The sequence below is a fragment of the Bombus fervidus genome, chromosome 6 (assembly GCF_041682495.2).
Source record: "Bombus fervidus isolate BK054 chromosome 6, iyBomFerv1, whole genome shotgun sequence".
Lineage (NCBI taxonomy): Eukaryota > Metazoa > Arthropoda > Insecta > Hymenoptera > Apidae > Bombus > Bombus fervidus.
The window spans coordinates 12,963,079-12,983,927 of record NC_091522.1 but is presented as its reverse complement, the minus strand read 5'-3'; the positions used below and the strand labels follow the sequence as shown (position 1 = coordinate 12,983,927).

Below are 20,849 nucleotides of genomic sequence, written 5' to 3'. Positions count from 1 at the left end.
TAAGCACGACTAGTTCATACACAGTGCGCGGCGTCTGTATCGATTTTACTATATTCTTCTTCTCCTTAGTCAACGGATCGAGACGTCTACGATCCTGCTACAAACATTCCAGTTGCCAAGTTTTCTCGCTCGACTTGCCGGATTTCATTTGGAACATTTAGGAGAACGTTTCGAAGCAGATTTCGTTTTACTAAAATAATCTCTCGCACGAGATAAAATAAAAGGGTGAATTAAAAAAAAAAAAAAAATAAGGTGAAAGAGGAAAGAGGTCGATAAAAAATGCACGGTTGGTGTAATTTCCGACTGAAAAATTGAAACAGTTAGTCAATGTGGGTTTGCAACTGTATCAACCCGTAAAAAAGCATCGAGGGGGATGGGTAACCACGTTTTGGGGCACGTATAGCCGTAGAAAAGTTTTATCGCGGTATACTCGACGAGAAAAGTCGCTCGTAATCTTTACGGGATATCGTGAATTTGTCGTTTTTCCCTTCTTCTTTCTTCCTTTGCCCGTTTTCTTTTATCCGTTTAATGCAATCCACAAAAAATTGAAATTGAAAGTGTTACGCTCGGAATGAAGCTTCGCGAATGCACCAACTTTTCCCCTGCAAAGTTCCATTCCTCGTTTCTTCGCTTTTCTTTTCTGCTACCTCCGTATCGACACGAAAATTACGATGCAAATTATTTTATAAATCGTGCCAGCGGTGGTTCATAGCGGTACTCGCGGTCGTGAAACAACTATGTAATTATGCAGACAGCGGGGCAGAAATTTTCCAATTAAACGCGTTCCTGGAGATGGTTAAAAAGTAGGAAGAAAGTTTCTTTCGTACTGGGATAATTTCGTCCCATTGTTTACGCTGTTCCTAACACGAATTATAACGATTCGCAGTTTTACAAGACTTCGTTAAGTTACAGACGATTAGTATGCAATTTCAGAGTTTGTCAACTGCACCGGCTTCCACTAGAAATGTTTTTGATATACCCGAGTGAAAGGATATCGAAATACGCAACAAAGTGTGGTTGACAAGTGGGAGTAAGGTGTACGTGGGAAAAGTATCGAGCGAAGGGAAACGCTCCGTCTATCGTCAGACAGGAGCTATGTTCCCTTATAGCTCCGACTCGCATTCATTCCTTGAAAAATGATTTCGAGCAGAAGGTAGTCGATTTATTCGAAAGTTTCTGCGAGTGTGTCAATGATTATTCTCATTCATTTTTCGTCAAAGATACTAGTAACAGAAGTTTTTCAACGTGTCTTAAACGTAGATTTATTAAGTATCGATTTATCAGTCTATTATTGTATTACAGATTATAAGATAATTTATAATACTAATAAATTGGAATTGCTCGTGTGTTACAGGTACGGTGACATGGTTCCGAAAACGATCGCGGGAAAAATCGTGGGGGGTGTATGCTCTCTCAGCGGTGTCCTTGTGATCGCTTTACCGGTGCCTGTTATCGTCAGTAATTTCAGCCGAATATATCACCAGAATCAGCGGGCTGACAAGCGAAAGGCGCAAAGGGTGAGTGTGATTTTTTTACGCGTCTCCTTATCGATACGATACACCCGATCCACACCATGTATCGTCGTATTGAAAATGGCGCGCCGATTCGTCGTTCGAATCGTGGGCCATCTATCTTCGCGTTGTTAATCTGTTATCGGTAACGCGTGTTATCGCGAACGAGCCTGACTCGGTCGAAATTTAATTCGACCTTAATTCCGGCCCGATCCAGCTGTAATTCAACGAACCGTCGATGAGTAGAACGATTCGAAAACGGATCCGATTAACGTTAATTTATGTCTTACGGAAATGCAGATTTTATTTTTATTCGAACGCAATAAAAATGAGAGTTCAGAGGGAAGTTTCGACAGAGATTTCCGTGTCATAAAGAATGATAAAGGAACAGATCGCGCGTCTTGGTGTATCGTGGACGCGCTTAAGTACGCGATTCGTGTCTCGCGATATGTTTTCGTCCGTTTTCCTCGCATATACATACGCCTGGCGTATCCACAAATAGCTGTGTCACTATTCGCGCCACGGACTGTTCACTTTATTCTGGTACACTGGATATCGATATTGTTGGATGTTGTCTTTGGACCTAGTTGCCCGGCCCCAAGGCCATAGCATGGCAAACTTTCAAACAGATATCGAGGATTTTCCTCCTTGCACCTTCGTTGATCACGACACACTGGCGATTTTGATATTTTCAATTTTACCGTTGTATTTCACACTTCAATCGCTCGCTGTATTCATCCGCGATATTTAACGATTGATCGAACGACGATTTAAAATTCACTCGTAGAAGATAGGATTAAAGTTAGAGAAACTTTTGGTTTCGATATCAGAGACGAGATATTTTACAGGCAAAATGTAAATGTTGGGTCAACCACCTGGTGAATTTAAGCTTCTGCTCCTTGCAGTACCGGTGCGCTCCGTGAACGGACACTACGATTAATTTTGCCAAAGGTCATCTTTACCAACGCGAGTCTTTCTGCCAAAAGGTTCTGCTTTCGCTTAGTTTCAATTTCACCTTCGAATATAAATAGAACATCTCTGTTTACGATGATCCAACAATTTCCGAGAAATTGCGGTGTCTAATTCAAAGTGCGGCCGTTGAGCGTTCTCCATTGCAACCGCGTAATGACGAAAGTTAATTCGACGTTATATAATCCGATCGAATTGGGCTATATCGTCGTGCTGTGTGGTTATCTTACTGGGTGTCATTGGTGGCCAGGAATGCGACCAATCGATTAGAACGGGCCGAGTTCATGGCTGGAGAAAATGGAGTAGGTGAGAGTATTTCGACGTAGAAAGACAGCTGTTGAAATTCCTGATTTCTTTCGGGTATTTTCAAGCTACTGAATTTCTATGAATCGCCTATGGAAATAGAAAGAAGCAAAAATAACCTTTCGATTTAAATTCAACAACCTGTTTCACGGGAATCAATGCTCCGACCGAGTCCTACTTCTCAACTAGTCTTTCTGGATTCTCCCGATGCCCGATTTAACTCTCGAACAGAAATAGTCTAGTCGTTGCATTGTCTAGCTTCTATTTTCACGCGGTACGAGTGTTGAAGATTTTCTCGACACGTTGTACTACCGCAATGCTCTTCCTCTATTTACAACGACGTCGCGGTAACTGGCCAGGATATCGCTTCGTTAATTAATCGTAGCTATTACATCAATTGTTCGAATTGATTGTGCAAAGTAGCTTGTTTCTTAGCTTTTAACGTAACAGTGTTGTAAAATAAATATACGCGTTAGATATTTGTATCTCACTCGCGTTACACGATGAAAAGGGACGATAGCCGGAGTTGCCTAGAAATATACGTTCCTCGATAATTGTCCGACGGTATCGCGTTCTATAATCAGCTAGAACAACACTATCGTATTTTAATCGCCGGAAACAAGAAAATTAACGACGTTGTTCTGTTAGGATCTAAAAAAAGGACGCGATCGCGAACGAGACACAGGTCGGTATTGAAATTATATTCCGATGAAACCGCGTAGCTATTTTTATTCGGCCACCGATATTTTATTAGCACGAACATCAAAGAACAAGCTCGAGAGGCGCTCCGCTATCGCGGATGCTAATGACGGCTACGATTGGCTTTACTTGCCTGGGGCCTTTAATCGTCAAATGGAAGTCACCGATTATCCTCGATGCTTTCGTTTTCCGACTCGCTAAACCGGTCAATTTGATCGAGCACCCATTAAGCCTTGAATACATTTTCATTCGAGCCGCCCACGATTTATCTTTGTATGCGGAGCCCCACTATTTCCTCCCTGGAGCAGTTACCTGCAATTGTTCTCGTTAAAGTTGAAGAGACCATCGAGCGTCTTGACACAAAAATCCCGGTTCGGCCGCGGCCTACGTTTCCTCCGACAAATTGCTCTTGGAAATGTTAAACGGACCTGCTCGATCGTGCCATTATTTCCGAGTAACCCAACGACTCGCGTGTCGCGTTCAATCAACGCGGATCAAAGAGGAACTACTCGATTTACCGGCAGTTTCTCAACTCGGGTGTTTCGTGTTATTAGATTTTATTTCTACGATATGTCTGAACGTCGACAAGAGCCGGCAATTGTCCCCCTTTTCACTGTCACAAACGACAAGCGCCGCTTGACGAACGACCGTGTAACCTGCCTGGCAGTGTTTAGCGCAGAAGTCGGCCAGAAGTGGCGGATTGCGAAAAACCAGTCACCGATTTGTAATTTCTTTTAAACGGCTCGGCGAGATCAGAAATCTTACGGTGGCTCCTCGCGGACAGTTTAGCTCGAGGTTCTAGCGGTAGTTTGACTTGGCCGACGGCCAGCGGCTACCCTCAGTTCATTACCACTATCCCGTGTTCCTCGAGAGACAGAGACAGCTGGCCGAATAAAGTGGCGGACAGTATGATCGCGGTCGAGGAACTTCCGGCCGTTCCGCGGGGTTGATTGATGGCGATTGTTGCTCCTCGTCGTCGTGTCGTTTGCTAAAGTAGCCGATTCTTTCGCGTTAAAGTTGGAAGAATTATAGTGGAGGGTTTGCAAAGTTTTATCGTCCGTATGTTACAAGCGTCTGTTGCAACATCTCGATTACTATTGACTCAGGAGACAAAGTGTGTATTAGCCTCCTCGAGACAGAGGAAACAGAGGACGGAGCATTTCGCGACGCAGAAGATTTCCGCGCTATATCAACCGGTAATTTCACGCGTACGATTGCTCGTGAGACGTATTCAAATACACATTTAACGAATGTATTATGTTTGCAGCGGAACATTTCGAACTTTCTGTAATTAGAACCGACAATCACGATTATATTGATATATTTTGAAACGACTCAAACTTGTGCAATTCTGTTCTGTTAGCTATTCCAAAAACCTTAATGTCTTCTCACACAGTTCCATTTTACGTATGTATCGCGAACTGTACGAACATCAGGCGCACAACTCTCGAACCGTCTGACAAAACTCTGCATATCCGATTCTCGTTTCGCTAAATATCGTTCTTTGAGCGCAGTCAAATCGACGAAACGAAGTCGATGGAAAAACCACAGGCAACTGCCGGGCCGCATTAAGGCGCGCGAAATTCACCGAGTCAAAGATCAACGGAGAAGTTTTTGCAAATTAGGAGGCGGGGTGGACAGTTTCCCGACAATTCGCAGTCCTGAAATCAGAGCTCGCTTTCTTTCGCGGCCCGGTCAAATCTGCAATGCAGATACATCGCATCTACATATGCATGGCCACGCTCGTTCTGATTCGCGGTTTCGGACACTGACGGATCCTTCCTTTTCTCTACATCTCCCCCGCCCTTTCTGCTTTTCGTTTTCGTCACGTGGCCGGTAGGGAACGAGTTCCGATTTTAGAACAACTGCCACCAACTTTTGGTACTGTGTCTGTTGTTCGTTGCGTATCATCGTCTGCTTTAACGTGAATTTTACCGAGCTAGACAACTGTCGATCTTTGCAGTTTTCAACGATAAGATGAAAAGAATAAAATCGTCTTTGTGGTGATCGCATTTTCAGCCGAGTCGTATCGAATATTTTTTGGGTTTAAATTTTATTTTGGTCGCGTAGGTTACATGATGGGGGGATTAAACGATACAAGGGAGAACGTGGAATCCGAGCGAACTTAACTTTGCGAAGGAAGTTGGAAAATCGTCAAAGTAGCTTATCGGTAGCATCAACGTGAACGGAAGTGTAATGGTATCGGATGGACGTTCGTGCCGTGCAAATAAATAGATTGGACGGAAAACCTACAAGTCCTACGAAGTTGTCCATTTTCTACCAGTGATCTAGCCTTCGAGATCGATTTTGCACGTAGCACCCGAGTTCAGTTGGCTAAGGATAAACAAATATTTGAGAGAAGCTTCCATAAGTAAACAGTTGCCACGGTGAAGTTTCTCTGTCGTGAAACGAACTCCACATTTCCGCGGAAACTTGATCGGCCGTTCTATAAATTTCGGTTTTTCACCAAATATGAATACATAAAAATATCTCTTTCATATCGTCGTATCGTAAGAGTAGAAAATCCTAGACAGCGTAGAAGGAAAGAATCCGAGGTAATTTCTCGGTAGGAATTATAAGAATACCGAAATGCGCTAGGAAAATCGTCTCTATTCAGCATTTTCTATATGGAACGCCATCAACGAGGATTTGATCCTCTATTCGAGCGAAACGATATCGAAAAACGATCGCAATATCGAAAATCAAGGTAGAAAGAACAGTGAGCATAATCGAGAGAGAGTTAGAGAGAGAGAGAGAGAGAGAGAGAGAAGGAGGAAAAATTACATGGAATATGGAAGCGTCGTGAGGTCGTCTTTTTGCCGACCGTTCGTGAATAAACGAAAGACAACGATGAGAGGCCACGGGATTCACCGCATAAATGTAATTAAACGTGCGAACGAGTTGGGATCGCGTTAACTTTCGCGGGATATTATTTCACGACTATCTTCTTCGCTGCTCGAATCTCGAGAACTTTTTTCCTTCTTCGCTTATTTTCTACGGCGCAATAGTAACTTGCCTTCGTTTCAGCATCAAATTATTTTACTCGAAGATCGACTTTCTTCTTCCGATTGCTACGATGATTTTTAGAAGAAACTTTTCGAAGCAATCGTCGTTAGGATGGTTTACGATTATCGAGGAGTTTAACGCTTTTAGAGCCATTAAATCTGCTCGAAGCAGCCCGGTGAGATGCAAATAATCCGTAACCTGGTTGGAGCGTTCAAATGATTTTTATTGCACGGAGAATCGCGCTCACGGTCGTTTGAAATCAGTTCGAACGGAACTTATTTCAGTACTGTGGTAATAAACGTTTTGGAAAAATGTTGTGCCGCCTGGTCTGACCAGTGACGGACATTTTCGCTTGACTCGCTGGGACTTCTCTTTCGAATGGAACTCTTACAAACGAGAAAACTTACACTAAAAGATACCGTAATACCAAAGAGAGATATCTGGATACTCTTTCTTGCTTGAAACGAGAGGAACGTGGATATCTCCATTATCCTAGGATTCTTCGTCCAAAGGTCTTTTAAAATCCTTCGCGTGGTTCAGATGAAATATTTCGTTTCTCCGAGCGCCCTTTGCTCGAGTCGTCGACGATTCAAACCGTTCTCCTGCCAGGAATTTCCTTTGGTTTCTCTTTACCACGTATCTCTATTCTCGGGGACGGGCTCTTGGTACGCTTTCTGCCTTTTCCGCGTCGTTGGCCCGGCCAAGAACGCAATGAGCGAGTTTCAAGAAAAAAATAACGAGCAACAAGAGGGTAGAAGCCAACCCCGTGTTCCGAAACGCTTTCGTTTGTTTGCTTGACTCGGTGATCGCCCGAAGGCATCGGTCCTGCCAAGATACCCGTGAAAATCGCTCGCGGTGAATACGGTTGAGAAAGCCGCACGATTGCTTTCGCGCTGTGCTGATTTTCTACCACGAAAAGAGAGAAAGATACGGCCGACTTACTTTTGTGGAAGCCACTTTTACGCGTCGATTGGACTAACTTGAGCGGAAACGGAAGATTAGGGGACGGAAGCGTTCTCTGATATCGCTGCTTTGTTTCTTTTTTCTGCTTTCTCGAACAACAATTACTTCCTCTCCCGGTTGATTCACGAACGAACCGACGAGCCGAGGGAACAGTTATTTTTCGTGCTGTTCGAAATATCGAGGTCGTCGGTTAGGCGAATCCCGAAACGGAACGAAAGGCCAGAAGCGATCGGTTTGTGCCTTATGGTGCAATTTGTCCTATTTGGCATAGTGGCGCGTGCTCGTTAAGCCGTCTCTCCCCGCGGGCAACGACTGGACAATTATTGGCAGACGTTTTGACATTCGAGTCACGGGGAAACGCCTGCGAATATTTACGATGAATGTCGACTGACGAAGATTTACACCGCGCAGCCAGTAATTAACCCATTTAGTCCTCCGGCATCCGAGTGTAGCAGCTCACCGTTCGATTCGACGAAAGCCGCTGTGTTTTCGGTGGTCACGCGGGAGTAATGGAAAATCGTCGTTCAGGAAGTCGCCAATATCTATCCTTCGACCTGAGAAATGGAACGATCCTGCCCGTGTGCTCCATTTAACGGGAAATCAGCCACGAGATCGATGAGGTAATCCTCGAGGCGAAGGATTACCGTGAAAGAATGATTGACGCGGGGGCTGATAAAAAGAGCTGCCGAAATCTCTTACCGTTCGCGCGGCAAGAAAAACAAGCAAAGTATCCGCGGCACGAGGTAGCTCGTTAAACAACCGAAGTGTACTTCGAACGATTCAAGACGGAAAAAGAGAGATCTTTCTGGCGATCTGTCGATCTGCTTCGGTCACGTCGAGGTTGGTATATGGTCATAAACACGAGGCGATATCGATGGCTAGCCCATTTGACGTCATTGGTTCTCTGTTCCATTCGCTCAATCACGACGGGGCTCTGCTCTTCTTTCTCGCCTCGAATACGGTCACGCTATTCTTGAACGCACTAAACACCGATGTACTTCCAAACAGTTTATGCGTTAACCAGTCTCAATAAAGATTACCCGAGAGAATAGATCGATACCGGGAAGCAGCACGCGTGGTCTCTGCCCCGAAAAGCATCACGTAATCCTACAAACGTACGAGCGCTTTGTCAGCAAACTGTCCGTGGTAGTTTCTCGTCTCGCGGAAAATTTATGGCGAAGGGGATTTCCAAAGGCGAAAAAAAGAACGTCGTCCAGACCAAACTGTTCGGCGTTACGACGATAAAAGTCCACCTCCGCGGTAGTTTTCGCGTCTTCCATTGTTTTTCTTCCAGATTTTTACACACGGTTCTATAAAGGGGCGTTTCTTTAGATTTGATCCTGATTTATGTGTACACACGATCCGCGCCAGTTTCTATGGCAGAATTGGGGAAAAGAGGGGACGAAATAAATTATACGAAGATTATTTGTAACGAGAAGAGAATTTCGTCAGTATAGAATCATCGTAGATTTGGATCTATGCAAAGTGTTTGATTCCACTTTCCCATCTTATTCTTCGTTAAAATGTTCAAATTTGGAATTGGGAGCGTTTGAAAGGCAATTCAATGGCTGAATCGGAATGACGAAAATAAATTTGCTTTTCATTTATCGTCAAGTTGATCCAGTTTCGATTCTCTGTGGCTCGAAGTTAATTTCTCCTTTAAAATTTCCATGGAAAACTGAGAAAGTACAAAAACGCGTGTGCTTGGTTCGAAAAAGATTTTGAAAAGTGGTTCCGAATTTTAAAAATAACTTCCGCAAACGACCAACGGATGTGTGGAGAGTAAATGAAAAAAGGGAAGAGTGGAAAATCATTGTCAGGGTTCGACGGCGCCTGTCAAGCTGGTTCTCACCTCGTAAAACTCATCGGCATGCGTTTCAGCGGCCACGTACGTTCGATAAATCAAATCGGGCCAGATACTCCGGCTTAAATTACTGCCAACACGCTGTCGTTGCGTTATTACACCGATAAAACATCGATTTGCGTAGCGCGTGGTTTCTTCGGATCAAAGATTGCTCGGACAACTTAACAAAGAGAGAAAGCAATTGAAGAAGATCATCGTCAGAATTCCAAAGTACAAGCAACACATATGGACAAAGTCCAATTGGTGTTTCAAGGAGGAATATAAACAACTCGTCGCGACGTGAACTTTCTCGAGTTACAACGTTAATTATCGACTGGTAATTAGATGGTTGGTATCAGGAGATCTTTTACGAATCAGTTATATCAAAAACGATGATATCATTCTCGTTTTCGTTTACTCGAACTCAAATTCTTTGTAATGAACAATACGAGGCGAATTTTTAGATTGTTTTTGTTAATCTCGAAGCCTCGAATATCGGATCGTTTTATCGTCAAATTCGATAATATTTACCCAAAGGTCTAAGTCTTCGATTCTCAAGCCCTGTTGTTTATCGCAGCCACGATCTTTTACAGCCAACCGAATTTCTGCGAATAATCCAATCGTGCGGTCGTAAAATTTGTTTCTTGAATCTCGGACGGCTACGATTCTCGATTCGTTCAAGATTTATCGTGTCCGTTGTTTCTCCCAATCGTTATGTATGTATTTTTCTACCGGCGAAAATCTACAACTTCTCGTTGCTCTATCTTTCTCTTGCCTCTTTGTTCCGCGCTCGAATCGCGCAGTATTTTCTTGATTTCAACGTACGAGATCGCGTCCAATTTATTTCCAACGCGTTACGCGAATTATCGCGCGAGCTACAACGACGCAAGGCTAATTAACGTAGGCTAATTGGCACGTGCCGATACCGATCGGATATTCGAACGACCCAAAGACGTAAGTCGATTTCGGATACGCTGACCGCAATTTCGCGCACGTGTTTCAAAAATTCCACCGATCCCGATAAATTGGTACGTGTGTAGTCCGTGAAAACATTTGGGTCGACCCGCAATCCTCGTTCAACCTCGAATCCATCACCACTGATCAATTTTCTGTTTTGAACGGTCTCGATCGCTCGTGTCGAGTTTCCCCCGTTCGGAATTCCGAAAATACAATATAAAGTTTGGTATTGCACCAACTCAGAGTACAGCAAGCGTCAGCTCTAAAGTTAGTTTCCCATGCTTCTGCCGCTTTGGATTTCTAATTAATGGCGTTTAATCGCGCGTATCGCTATATCGATAATTAACGCATCTACGAAAAGCATCTTTGAGTTACTGCACATAGTCTGTGGGAATTTTGCCAAATGGCCCCGCAGTTTCCTGTTATATTACTCGCGGTGCACAATAAACCGATAACAATGGAATAATCGTGTCTGGGGTCGATCGAGAACAGATCGGTTTTTTCTTGGATTTTCGGAAGACAGAGGAGGCATCGAAGTGGTGGCGCCCCGCCGAGTTCCTTTGATTCAACCGTTTCCACCACAGCTGGTCGATCACCTTTGTTCCAGCTGATATTCGGGATATTACGCAGCCGCGATAAATGTCCCGGGGACAATGGAAGCGCGCCGGAGATTCCTCCGAACGGATTAACTTGGCGTGAACTCGGTAAAGGGACTTTTAATTGGAACCCTTTATGCCTCGGCGTGAAAATCGACTTTCGCGGCCCGATCGCATTCAGATGGAAATAAAAGGATATCGGCGACAGGCTGGCTGGTTATTAAACGAAATTTCAGACAATCCGCTCTTCCTGACTTCTTTAATTCATTTTGTTTCACCGAGGAGAAAGTAATACGTCGTGATGGCTGGAAAGTTGAGACGCGGCTTCAGATAATATTTTACGTGGAAATATTTCAAGCTACTAATTCGAGCGTCTTATTTATACATTTTAATCGTTCGTAGTTCTAGCATCAGTTTTAGTTTAGAAACGTCGGAACAGTCGATTATATGCTTGGGAGGGCACACCCATTGTTTCATCCAATTTCAATTAATCCGCGATTATTCGCCGACATCGCTGCTCCTTTTCCAATATTTCTCCGTTGGACGTGTATCAGCCTCACCGCGCACATTACAATAGCGTGGAATAAAAATGATATTACATAAATGGACATTAACGCGTAATCGAAGGCGGTAGTTTCATGAAAATAGAAAACCTATGGGGTACGATTGCACGGTGGGGAAAAAAGACACGGAATTTATCAGTGTCCAGCAGCGTGGCTCTTGCGAAGGAAGTCGCATAGATTCGAAAACGCATTCATCGCTGACACAATATCGCGCGTACCAACGAGGGGACAAAGTTGCTCTGTGAAACGTATCTCGCGCGTCGCACCGGTTCTCTTTTGGCAAACACCGCGGGATCGAACAATTCCAACGGTGTTCGCGTCTACGCGCTGCACAATGTGATGACGATAACAATTTTTAGAGGTGAAACCACGTCGTTAGCGCGCAAATATTGCGTAGAAATTAACGAGGACCGAATCATTCGTCGGAAAAATTGCTAAAAGTTTAATTCCAACTGCGAACCACTCATGGGATTAATGGAATGTAAGTAATCAGATCGGCTGTTTCAATTACCTACATCTGATTGTCCGTAGACAATGACGCGTCGAAAGCAAAGACAAAGCGATCACATTCGTTAACGATATTAAAAAAGTGGCATATATAATTGCATATATATATATATATTCATTTGAATCACTGATGTTCTTTGAAATTTCACAGCAAGAAAACCTGCAGCGATGACGCGTATTTATTTAAAATGCGCTTGCAACTCGATTATATGCCGGCCTGCATTTGCATACAATTTCAGCTCGTTACGTCGGCGAATAATTTCGCTCTCTCGATTTACCTGGTACCGACGACCGGAGGTAAAAAACGAGAAAACGAGAAACGGTCGAAGAAAAGGTTATTCAGTTGAAGTTACTCGCGCGATCTCGCGGGGTCAGGGGAAAAGTCGCGCATTACGTCGTCCTTAGGACACAGCGTCGTCATGCCGGGACTATTAAACGCGGATGCAGGTTGACCGGAAATTATTTGGAGATTTACTTCCTTTCTCACCTGGAACGCTTTCTACACTCGGTTAAGCGACGTTCTTTTTCTCTCGGAAACGAGACGGCTATTAACGTTTACAACGGGAAAAGTAGGAGGAAGAAACGTTGGTGGAAAGACAGGGGAAACACGTCTTCTTCCTCTTCTCTTTTTCCAACATTCTGCTTTTCTTGGCGAAGCGGGGAATATTTTCAGTACGGCACTTTACTATTTCAATTTTCAATGCTTCAGGAAAGTAGGTCTTGCGTATTTTATTCCGGCGGATCTTTCTTGAAACGAAAGGCCGCGCCCCTTTCAGCCGTCCGTGACCCGCCTGTTATTTGTCGACGTTCGTTTAATTAACTTACCGTCAGAGCGAAGAAACCTAGACAAACGGTGAAGGGGGTGAACGCGGCCAAGCTCGAAAACCGTCGGTTGCGATCGCGTTGCAATCGTGCATTCTGTTTTCTTATCGGCCGCGCGGCAACCAGGTTCCCTCATCTTCCTTGAATTAATCGTCGCCCGCCACGCGATATTTCCAATGCCTGTGTGTGTATAGATGTGCACGTTCGTGTCCCTGCACCGATGCCCTTTTCCAAAGCCAACAATCGAGGTTTCGGGCAAATCTGGATGAAGCGGAGGAAATCGTAAAGCGTGTGTATACCTCGGAGCAGCGAGATATTTCACGGTTACTGGGAACGAAACCCGAGGATAACCGATTATTATTCGCGTGTATATGTGACGTTTTAGTAGAGGATAGCCGTATACTGTTGGGAATTTGTCGCGCGCATTGAAAAGCGTACAATAACGCCGTTGGGACGCGGAGTCGACGAGAGAATGACGAGCGAACATAAATCATCTGTTGGACGCTTGGTGAACGGCAAGATGATGAATGTTGCAAGGTTCGGCAGAGCCGCGATCTTTGAAAAATGACGGGCTTCCCGCCGTATAGAATCGAAGTTACAACATTCTGGCGGTACTTGCGGGGCAAAGTTAGCGGTGCTTGTAACGCGCGGGATACGTGGCCGAACGGTCGATGAAAAAGCGACGAACTACACCGTTCGTACGTAACGAGAGTCGAGTGTTGCTTTTGGGATTACTAAATTCAAGCCACTCGTGCTTCCATTGCAGGTTTCGTTTCATCGAGTGCCGGTATACATGTCAGAAGGGTTTCAATATTTTTACGAGGGCTACTCGATTTCAACCGATAAATGAATTTATTCAGAAGCGTACGTTGAACTTGATCTTTCTGCGACTCTGTAAATGCAGCGACCAACGAACGATATCGAAATTGATCCGCTGGTTTTTCAAGTAACGGAGAGAAGGTCAATTTAATAGGTTCGTTCGGTAATTTCAAGCGGAAATTTAATCTCCGTACCGTTGTCCATGCGTATAGCAATGTTTTCTATTAGAAGATTATGTTTGCGAAGTAGAGAGGATCCTCTCTGTCATGGTAATTACTATTATACAGGACGAAGGACGGTGCTCACAACATGTCGATAGTTAATTAATTCGATGCTGGACAACAGGTAGCTGTCGTCCGGTAAGATCGATAAAAACTCTCATTGATAAGCGAATTAATTAGCGACCACGTCGGTTAATTCCTGATCGAATCGTGACCCTACCTCTGTTATTGTATCTTTCTAATCTATTGTATTATGCTATACGCCATGTATAGCTCGTCCAACTTCTCGTCTACTTTATAATAGACGCGAATTATTCTCTAGTGAGTCATAGTTGGTTCACGAACTCGCTGACACGGTGTTGCGACGTCTGTTTTCGTTCGAACTTCGTCTATATTCGAGGCAATTTGTCTTCGTTGAGAAGCCAAAGTCGTTGGTACAGAACGCAAATTTCCTTCGTTTATCTCATAATTTACACGCGTATTGCTCCGCTCCGATTAATCTCGCACCCTATTAATTTTTTCTGACGATCACGATGGATCTCGCTGGAGACCCGCCAGGAAATTTTAGCTTTCCGTTTCCGGCGATATACGTTCTCGGCGAATCCGAGATCGATCATTCCATGCCCAATGGCACGGGACTTTCCATGTCGGTGCACGCTTTCGGGCCCTTCCTTCTATCGAATCGCCTACTGCACTTGCCGCTGCCCTTCCATTGTTACGCTTATCTTATTCACTGCCAGGCAAATTTAAAGCGCCTTGCCCTGGGCACCAAGATCTTATTTCAAGGAAAATATGGAATTTCACAAAATTTATATATTATTACATAAAAACTTCGTTCATCCCTTCTACTAATTTTTAACTTAAACTTATTCCGTGACCAATTGCAATCAGTCAAAATTTTTAGCGTAAAGTACGAGATATCTCGTAATCGGTAGATATCTCTTGGTACATACGCGTACTACGAGGTATCTAGTAGTTGGCAGTGAATGGATTATCCAGAAATTCCGTCGCGAACGCGTATCTACTTTCATTTATATACCCTATGGCGTATTTCAGAGTATAGTGGAATCTTTATAAGCAAACTCGGAGATAGGTAGATACACTTCTTTGACTGTGTGTTCAGGAAATAGATCATTTAACGTAGATATTGTATCCTAGTCAGCGAGATGAAGTTTCTACCAGCCTCGGTCACTGAATTCGTAAACCCTGTGTCCATCTTTATCATAGCTAGACTTTTTCTCGGCCTTCGAACAGCCAGTTTCCTGCCTACGGTAAAGAATTCAAAGCGAAGCTGTAAATGGAATAAAATCAGAATTGGTAACTACTTTGGGGAATCGAATCGGCAACGAAGTTGAAAACTCGCTGACCAGCGACGAAGTAGCGGTAAATTGCCAAAAGGCCCCCTGCCACAAAACATTCGTTCGTATCGGAATTCGATCGCCTTTCCTTCCCGTGGTTCAATCCAAAAAGTCAAACATTTACATAGCACGATTTTCCTACGTAGCACCCTAAGTTTAGCCATTGGCCAAACACTGCCCGTCGATGCGTGAATTACGCGCGATTACAGCAACCCTGGCGCATCATCGGCGACTCGCTAATTATAGCGTGACGATGCACCGAGCTAGGAAAGCTCGCGGGTGTTTAACATATTTATATCCCTGTGGAATCGTATATTTTCGCGGTGGATAAGATCGCGGCCGGTTCGATGCAGGGTCCGATTCGCGTCTGCAAGGTGTCACGTGGCATCGGCCGTGTTCGCGGATGTTTACGCGGCGGACCGCAGCTGCGAAATGTCAGGAAGTTGTCCTCGAATGCAGACTCGAGGGGCGCAGCCGCGACCGCGTGCACTTTCGGCGGCTTTTACTGCCTGCAGCCACGCCACGTACCTTGACGAGTCACCGTACCGTTTCGCCTCGTTGCTGTTTCGCAATATCGTCACGTTGACACGTGATCTATGCCCTGCTAGAGTCTACACGCGTCTAACTGCGCACCCACGATTTGCTATGCTGAATTTCTTATTAACCCATCGAATTATCATTTCTTTTTTCTCTGGTCGTATACAGCAGTTCGCATAAATATTCGCCTGATTATCATACTCGGCTTTTTCACCACTGTACGGTATCTTAAAAGAAAGTTGCAAGTTCTAAAGTAGACAGGCGAACGTTAAATGGTACAGGCTACAGTAGCCGCAACAGTAGAGGTACGATAACCGATTTCGGACGAGTTCTTATAATAAATTGGAATCATCGATGAAACGTTTCAGAAATAAAGAAAACGTCAGTTAGGTAGCGTGAATGCAGAGTCGAAGAATTTATCGCGGTCTCATAATCGTGAATTCGCGCGGTAGATCGCGCGCGCCTTATCGCTCGACAGTTTCGTAACTAGTTGCTTCGTAATTCAGGAATCGTACATTATACTGCCGTTAAGGACATTTTATGCAAGAATTTCCGCGAGATCCACGAAACCTGATAAGGTGAACAGCGCCGAAACTCTCACGTTCGTGGTACCCTTGGTTATACACCATGGGTCGTAATGCAAATTACCGAATCGGATCCTTAGATAAAGTTTTAGCGACGGTATGAGTTACGAGGAGAAAAAGTAGCGATTAATTTTTATTAGGCTCGAACCGTAACGATCTTCTCGATGAAGTTATCGTACGATAGGCGTGTTAATCCGACGGAAGAGCGAAAACCATCTGGAATTTTCTACGTGTAATTTCGCTCGATGGTGAACCTCGTAGAATGCCGTTGTTTCGTACCTCATTCTGGTGTTACGGGCTTTATGAAGCTTGCGGACGTAGTAAAATGCTCGTTAAAGAGAAATAACGCGTTAATGATGGATTCACCGAAGTCACGCTGCGTGCCGGAACGATGTCATTTAACTCGCGTTCTTTGTGTTCCACGCGAGAAGCTTCGTAAGGAAGCTGAGCGTATACATACAGCGGAGCCGCAGATAGGCATGGCTGGCTGGTCGAGATAAATCGTAATGACGTTGCCTGGTGAATCACGTTAACGTTGCTTTCCTCGCGAAAAGTTTGCTGGTTGGCGAAAAATTTTTTTCGCAAAAAAAGTTTGCACGATAAAAATCTGGGCGGAAACAAATCTTTTGAATAACGTGACGGATAGTTATGTCACCGACGCGCAAAATACTGCGACATCCAGGATATCTCAACGGTTTTTGACGATTAAAAGAAGGTTGTTCTCTTCATAAAAAATTTGATTCGTCGTAATCGGGTCTACGCGAAAGTCACAGGAGATTATTGATATTAATCTTGAAGATTAGTTTGGAAGATTCGCGATGTAGTAAAGTTTACTTTCGGATTCTAACTTTAACGAATGATCATTCGTCGATCTAAAGGACGACAAGTAGCTGTATGTTTTTTCTGATTTGTTTGATCTGAAACAGAAGGCTTCTCGTTGGCTGTGGAGTTTATTGCCGAAGGCTTTTACTTATATTAGCTCCCTTAAAAGTGTCTGGATACTTATGACTAGGATGCAGTAACTGGTAACAAGGTTGCTGCAAATCATTCCGTAATTTATCTGTCGAACGCAATTTCGATAAGGGCCGAATGCAATGGTCGTTATCGTACAACAAGTACTTGTTTATCCGCAAAATATACCTTATAATTGAGCGTGGGGAAGAGAGGAGGAGAAAGGCAATTTCATCGATCCGTTGCTTTTTGTACCCTGAAAAAGTTGTTCGTGGAAATGGCTGTTTGAACAAGGTCTCGTAGAACTGCGGAGGAAGCGAAAATCCAGCGGTTAGGGCATAATCGTTGCGGAAATGGGCGTGGACGCGTTTAAAACTTCGGATCGCCGTCGCGTATTTACCACATTTCAATAGTGTGCACACGGTAATTTCTCGCGGAAAATCCTCGCTAAAAGCTTAATTGACCGAGCGTCGGCGGGAAGCAGGAGACGCCTCGGGGGAACGACGGAGAAAAGAGAAAAAAGAAAACAGCCAGGGACAATGCGTCGTTGTTACTCTAATGACTTCTTCTGCGCGCGGATTCGCGTTCCCGAAGCGAGTGAAACTGACGCGTTTTCCGTTGTCGTCGTCGTCGCGATTTCACCGGGCGGATTTCCAACGCAGCAACTCCGCCGTCTGTTTTTCCATTGTCACACGCGAGACAATTTCACTCGACCTGGAAAGACACGCGACTCCGTTTCTCTTTGACCGAATTCTTCTCTTAAACGTTCGTTTTCCGAAGGATCGCCTTTCAGCCCTTCGCGTCTTCTTCCCCCAAATTTTGATTTCTTTCCAAATCTTTACCGAAACTAGGTTGACCGTGAACACACCGGATGTTTTGGATGTTTTTCGATACTTTGGCAATGTCTAATTGTTTTTCTCGGTGTTTCCGGTTCCGATTTTATCAATGGATTCAACGACGCGACGAGACAAAACGATGGAACTATTCGAAGCTCGCATATGAAATTCTGCGGATAACGTTGCTTCTTTTTCGTTGCAGAAAGCCAGATTGGCACGAATCAGGATCGCGAAAGCGTCGAGCGGAGCGGCCTTCGTGAGCAAAAAGAAAGCGGCTGAGGCCCGATTGGCCGCGCAGGAGAGCGGCCTTCAGCTGGACGACAACTACAAGGAGGAGGATATTTTCGAACTGCAACATCATCATCTACTTCGTTGTTTAGAGAAGACCACGGTGAGTCTTTGAAAATCATTTACACCAGTTACCTTTACAGTCTCTGACTTGGCTATTCTCTCGATGCTTTATCATTCGATTAACATTATACCTACCTCTGTCCTGACTCTCGCTTACGAAGATTCTCATGACGTAATAACGTTTCTCTAACGGCAAAGCGAATATGTTTTGCCAACGGGTTATAAATCTGAGTAGTAAACCGCTTCTTGTAACATTAGCTCGGTCAAGCCAAGTCTCCTTTATGGCACGATAGCGCATGGTTAGCAAAGTGTCGGCTCTGTAACTCTTTCGAAATGAGCCAGGACGCCTGTCGAGAGGAAGAAACAAACTAAAAGCGAAGCGCTATACGCTGTCGTAACGTTGAAGTTCAAGCTTGGAAGAGAAGGGACGAATATCGCCGCTTGAAAGGGGGAGCTTCTCGTCATCGACGCAGAAACGTTCGCTTCGTTAAACCTGGTAGACGGCCGCTTGTTTAATTTCGCGGCATCAGTTGCGAAACGGGGGAACGTCGCGCTATCTAAGCGCCGGTTCATTCTCGGGCGCGAACCAACGTCGCCTGCTTCGAATCCAAGAGTCCGTGCGCTGCGGAGTAATTTGAATAAACCCCCTCTGTTCGCGTCCAATTTTAGCACAGCACTTGTGCACGAGGGATACCGTGCCACCCATCGAGTGTGGCGCCCAGCTTACCCGCGCGCACACACATAAACAGAGAATAGGCCTCGGGTGTCGTTGAAACAGATACACAGTCACCGTGTGTAGCGAACGCCGGTAGATACTGCTTTGTTGTCGTTTCCGTGAATTTCAGACCGTGATAATAATTTAGATGCCCTTTTTATTTCCTCGTGTTATCGTTCTGGCGATAGAATAGACCGTAGCGAGTTCGATAAATAAGCGAATCGTCAGCTTTTGTATTTCAAACTTTCACGATGGTGAGATATATTTTGATATCGGCTTTCCGGCATGAACAATCGCCTTTCGATTTTGCATTTGCGCTTGGCATTTGCATTTTGGCCTGACGTAATGCCCTAGACGCCTGCTTCTTCAGGGGATACCTGGTGCTGAGGGTTGGCCAATCGAATTAAACGACATCCGGTGAACTCTTCCGGGTCGAGCATCCGGATTAGAACTTCCGAGTTGAATCATCAGTTTGATCAGCCAAGCGTAACATCGTGCAATATAAATGGAAACAGTGGGCACCTCAGTCTCAGGTCTCTCCTGCAGACAAATGCAACGTCTACGAAACCTCTGGCCAAAATGCAAATGCCAAGTGCAAATGTAAAATCGAAATTAACGATTAACAGTTCTTGGTGAGAGCTACAGGTGAATTTTAAATCGTTTCAACTGAATTTTAATCTACCAGCGAATTCCACGAACATCGCGATTTAATATTTTACGAGATCAGATTGTTTACTCGGTAGGTTTTAGTTAACGTCTCGATGATACTTAACGGAATATCCAAATCGGACTTTCGGCTATCCGTTAACGGGAGTGTTTCTATGGCGCTGGTCCCGAAACCAAATGCCGAAAGCCTGATAAATAGGTCAGTTGGCGTACTGAAAATCGGAACTCCGTCTCGATGGTCACTGGAGCCTGAATTTCCGCGGAAATTCCGTTAATTGCAAGTTGTCCCGGGGTTATCCGTATCAAGGAGTATGTACATTTTACAAAATCAAGAGCAACCGCTCGTCCCAACGATCCTATTTTATTCTATTATTTTAGAATGAACGAAATGGAAGCCGATGTCGATAACTCGTACGTTATAGCAACCATCCTCGTCGAGTTTTCTCTCGAGTTCTTCTTATATCGTGTCGTCTCATCGTTTTGATTCTTTATCAGCTCTCAATTATGTTGGTCCTATTTCGACGATGCTTTCGCTACGATGGTTTCAGACTTTCTCAGACTTCTTCCTGCTGGATGTACTTAACCCAGAAAGAAGCGCGATTCCGGCAGCTTTTGTCAAGTCGCGAAGAAAATCGCGCATACGGCCCGAGGGAGCGTCGCTCCACTTCCTGCTGCCTTCTGTCGTCTACTTCTTCGCGTCTACGCGATCTCCACTTCCTGCCGGCGTTTAGCAGCCTTTTTAACCGACCTTCCGAATCCTTTTCTTTTTTTCTCTCTGTTCTCTTTAGGCAATCTTAGAGCTGCTTATCTTCTCGAGTATTCTTCTAGAATTGGAAAAACCGCGCGACTGTTTAAAATTCTGCAAGATCGCCCGATGATATTTACATTTCCCTTCATCGTATTTAAATCTTTCATCCGATTTACCTGGTCCGCTGAAGCTTGTTGTTGTCAAAACTCTCGGCAGAAATGATTAATGCGTTTGCACGAGAATAGGGAACGAGTCCGCAGAGTCCGAGATGTAACTTTCGGCTCGGTTTAAACTAAGTTGGAACATTGTTATTTGGAATGTGGA

General features: G+C 44.5%; 1 protein-coding gene across 6 annotated transcripts in view; it reads left to right on the top strand.

Annotated features, from left to right (window-relative positions):
• Positions 1 to 20,849, top strand: part of Shal (potassium voltage-gated channel protein Shal) — a 96,957-nt gene that overhangs the window by 38,082 nt on the left and 38,026 nt on the right. For all 6 annotated transcript variants that reach the window (XM_072005930.1, XM_072005924.1, XM_072005925.1 and 3 more), the window contains exons 2-3: positions 1,355 to 1,517; positions 18,248 to 18,436. In XM_072005930.1, the coding sequence (XP_071862031.1) occupies positions 1,355 to 1,517; positions 18,248 to 18,436 (352 nt within the window). The remainder of the gene's footprint in view (positions 1 to 1,354; positions 1,518 to 18,247; positions 18,437 to 20,849) is intronic.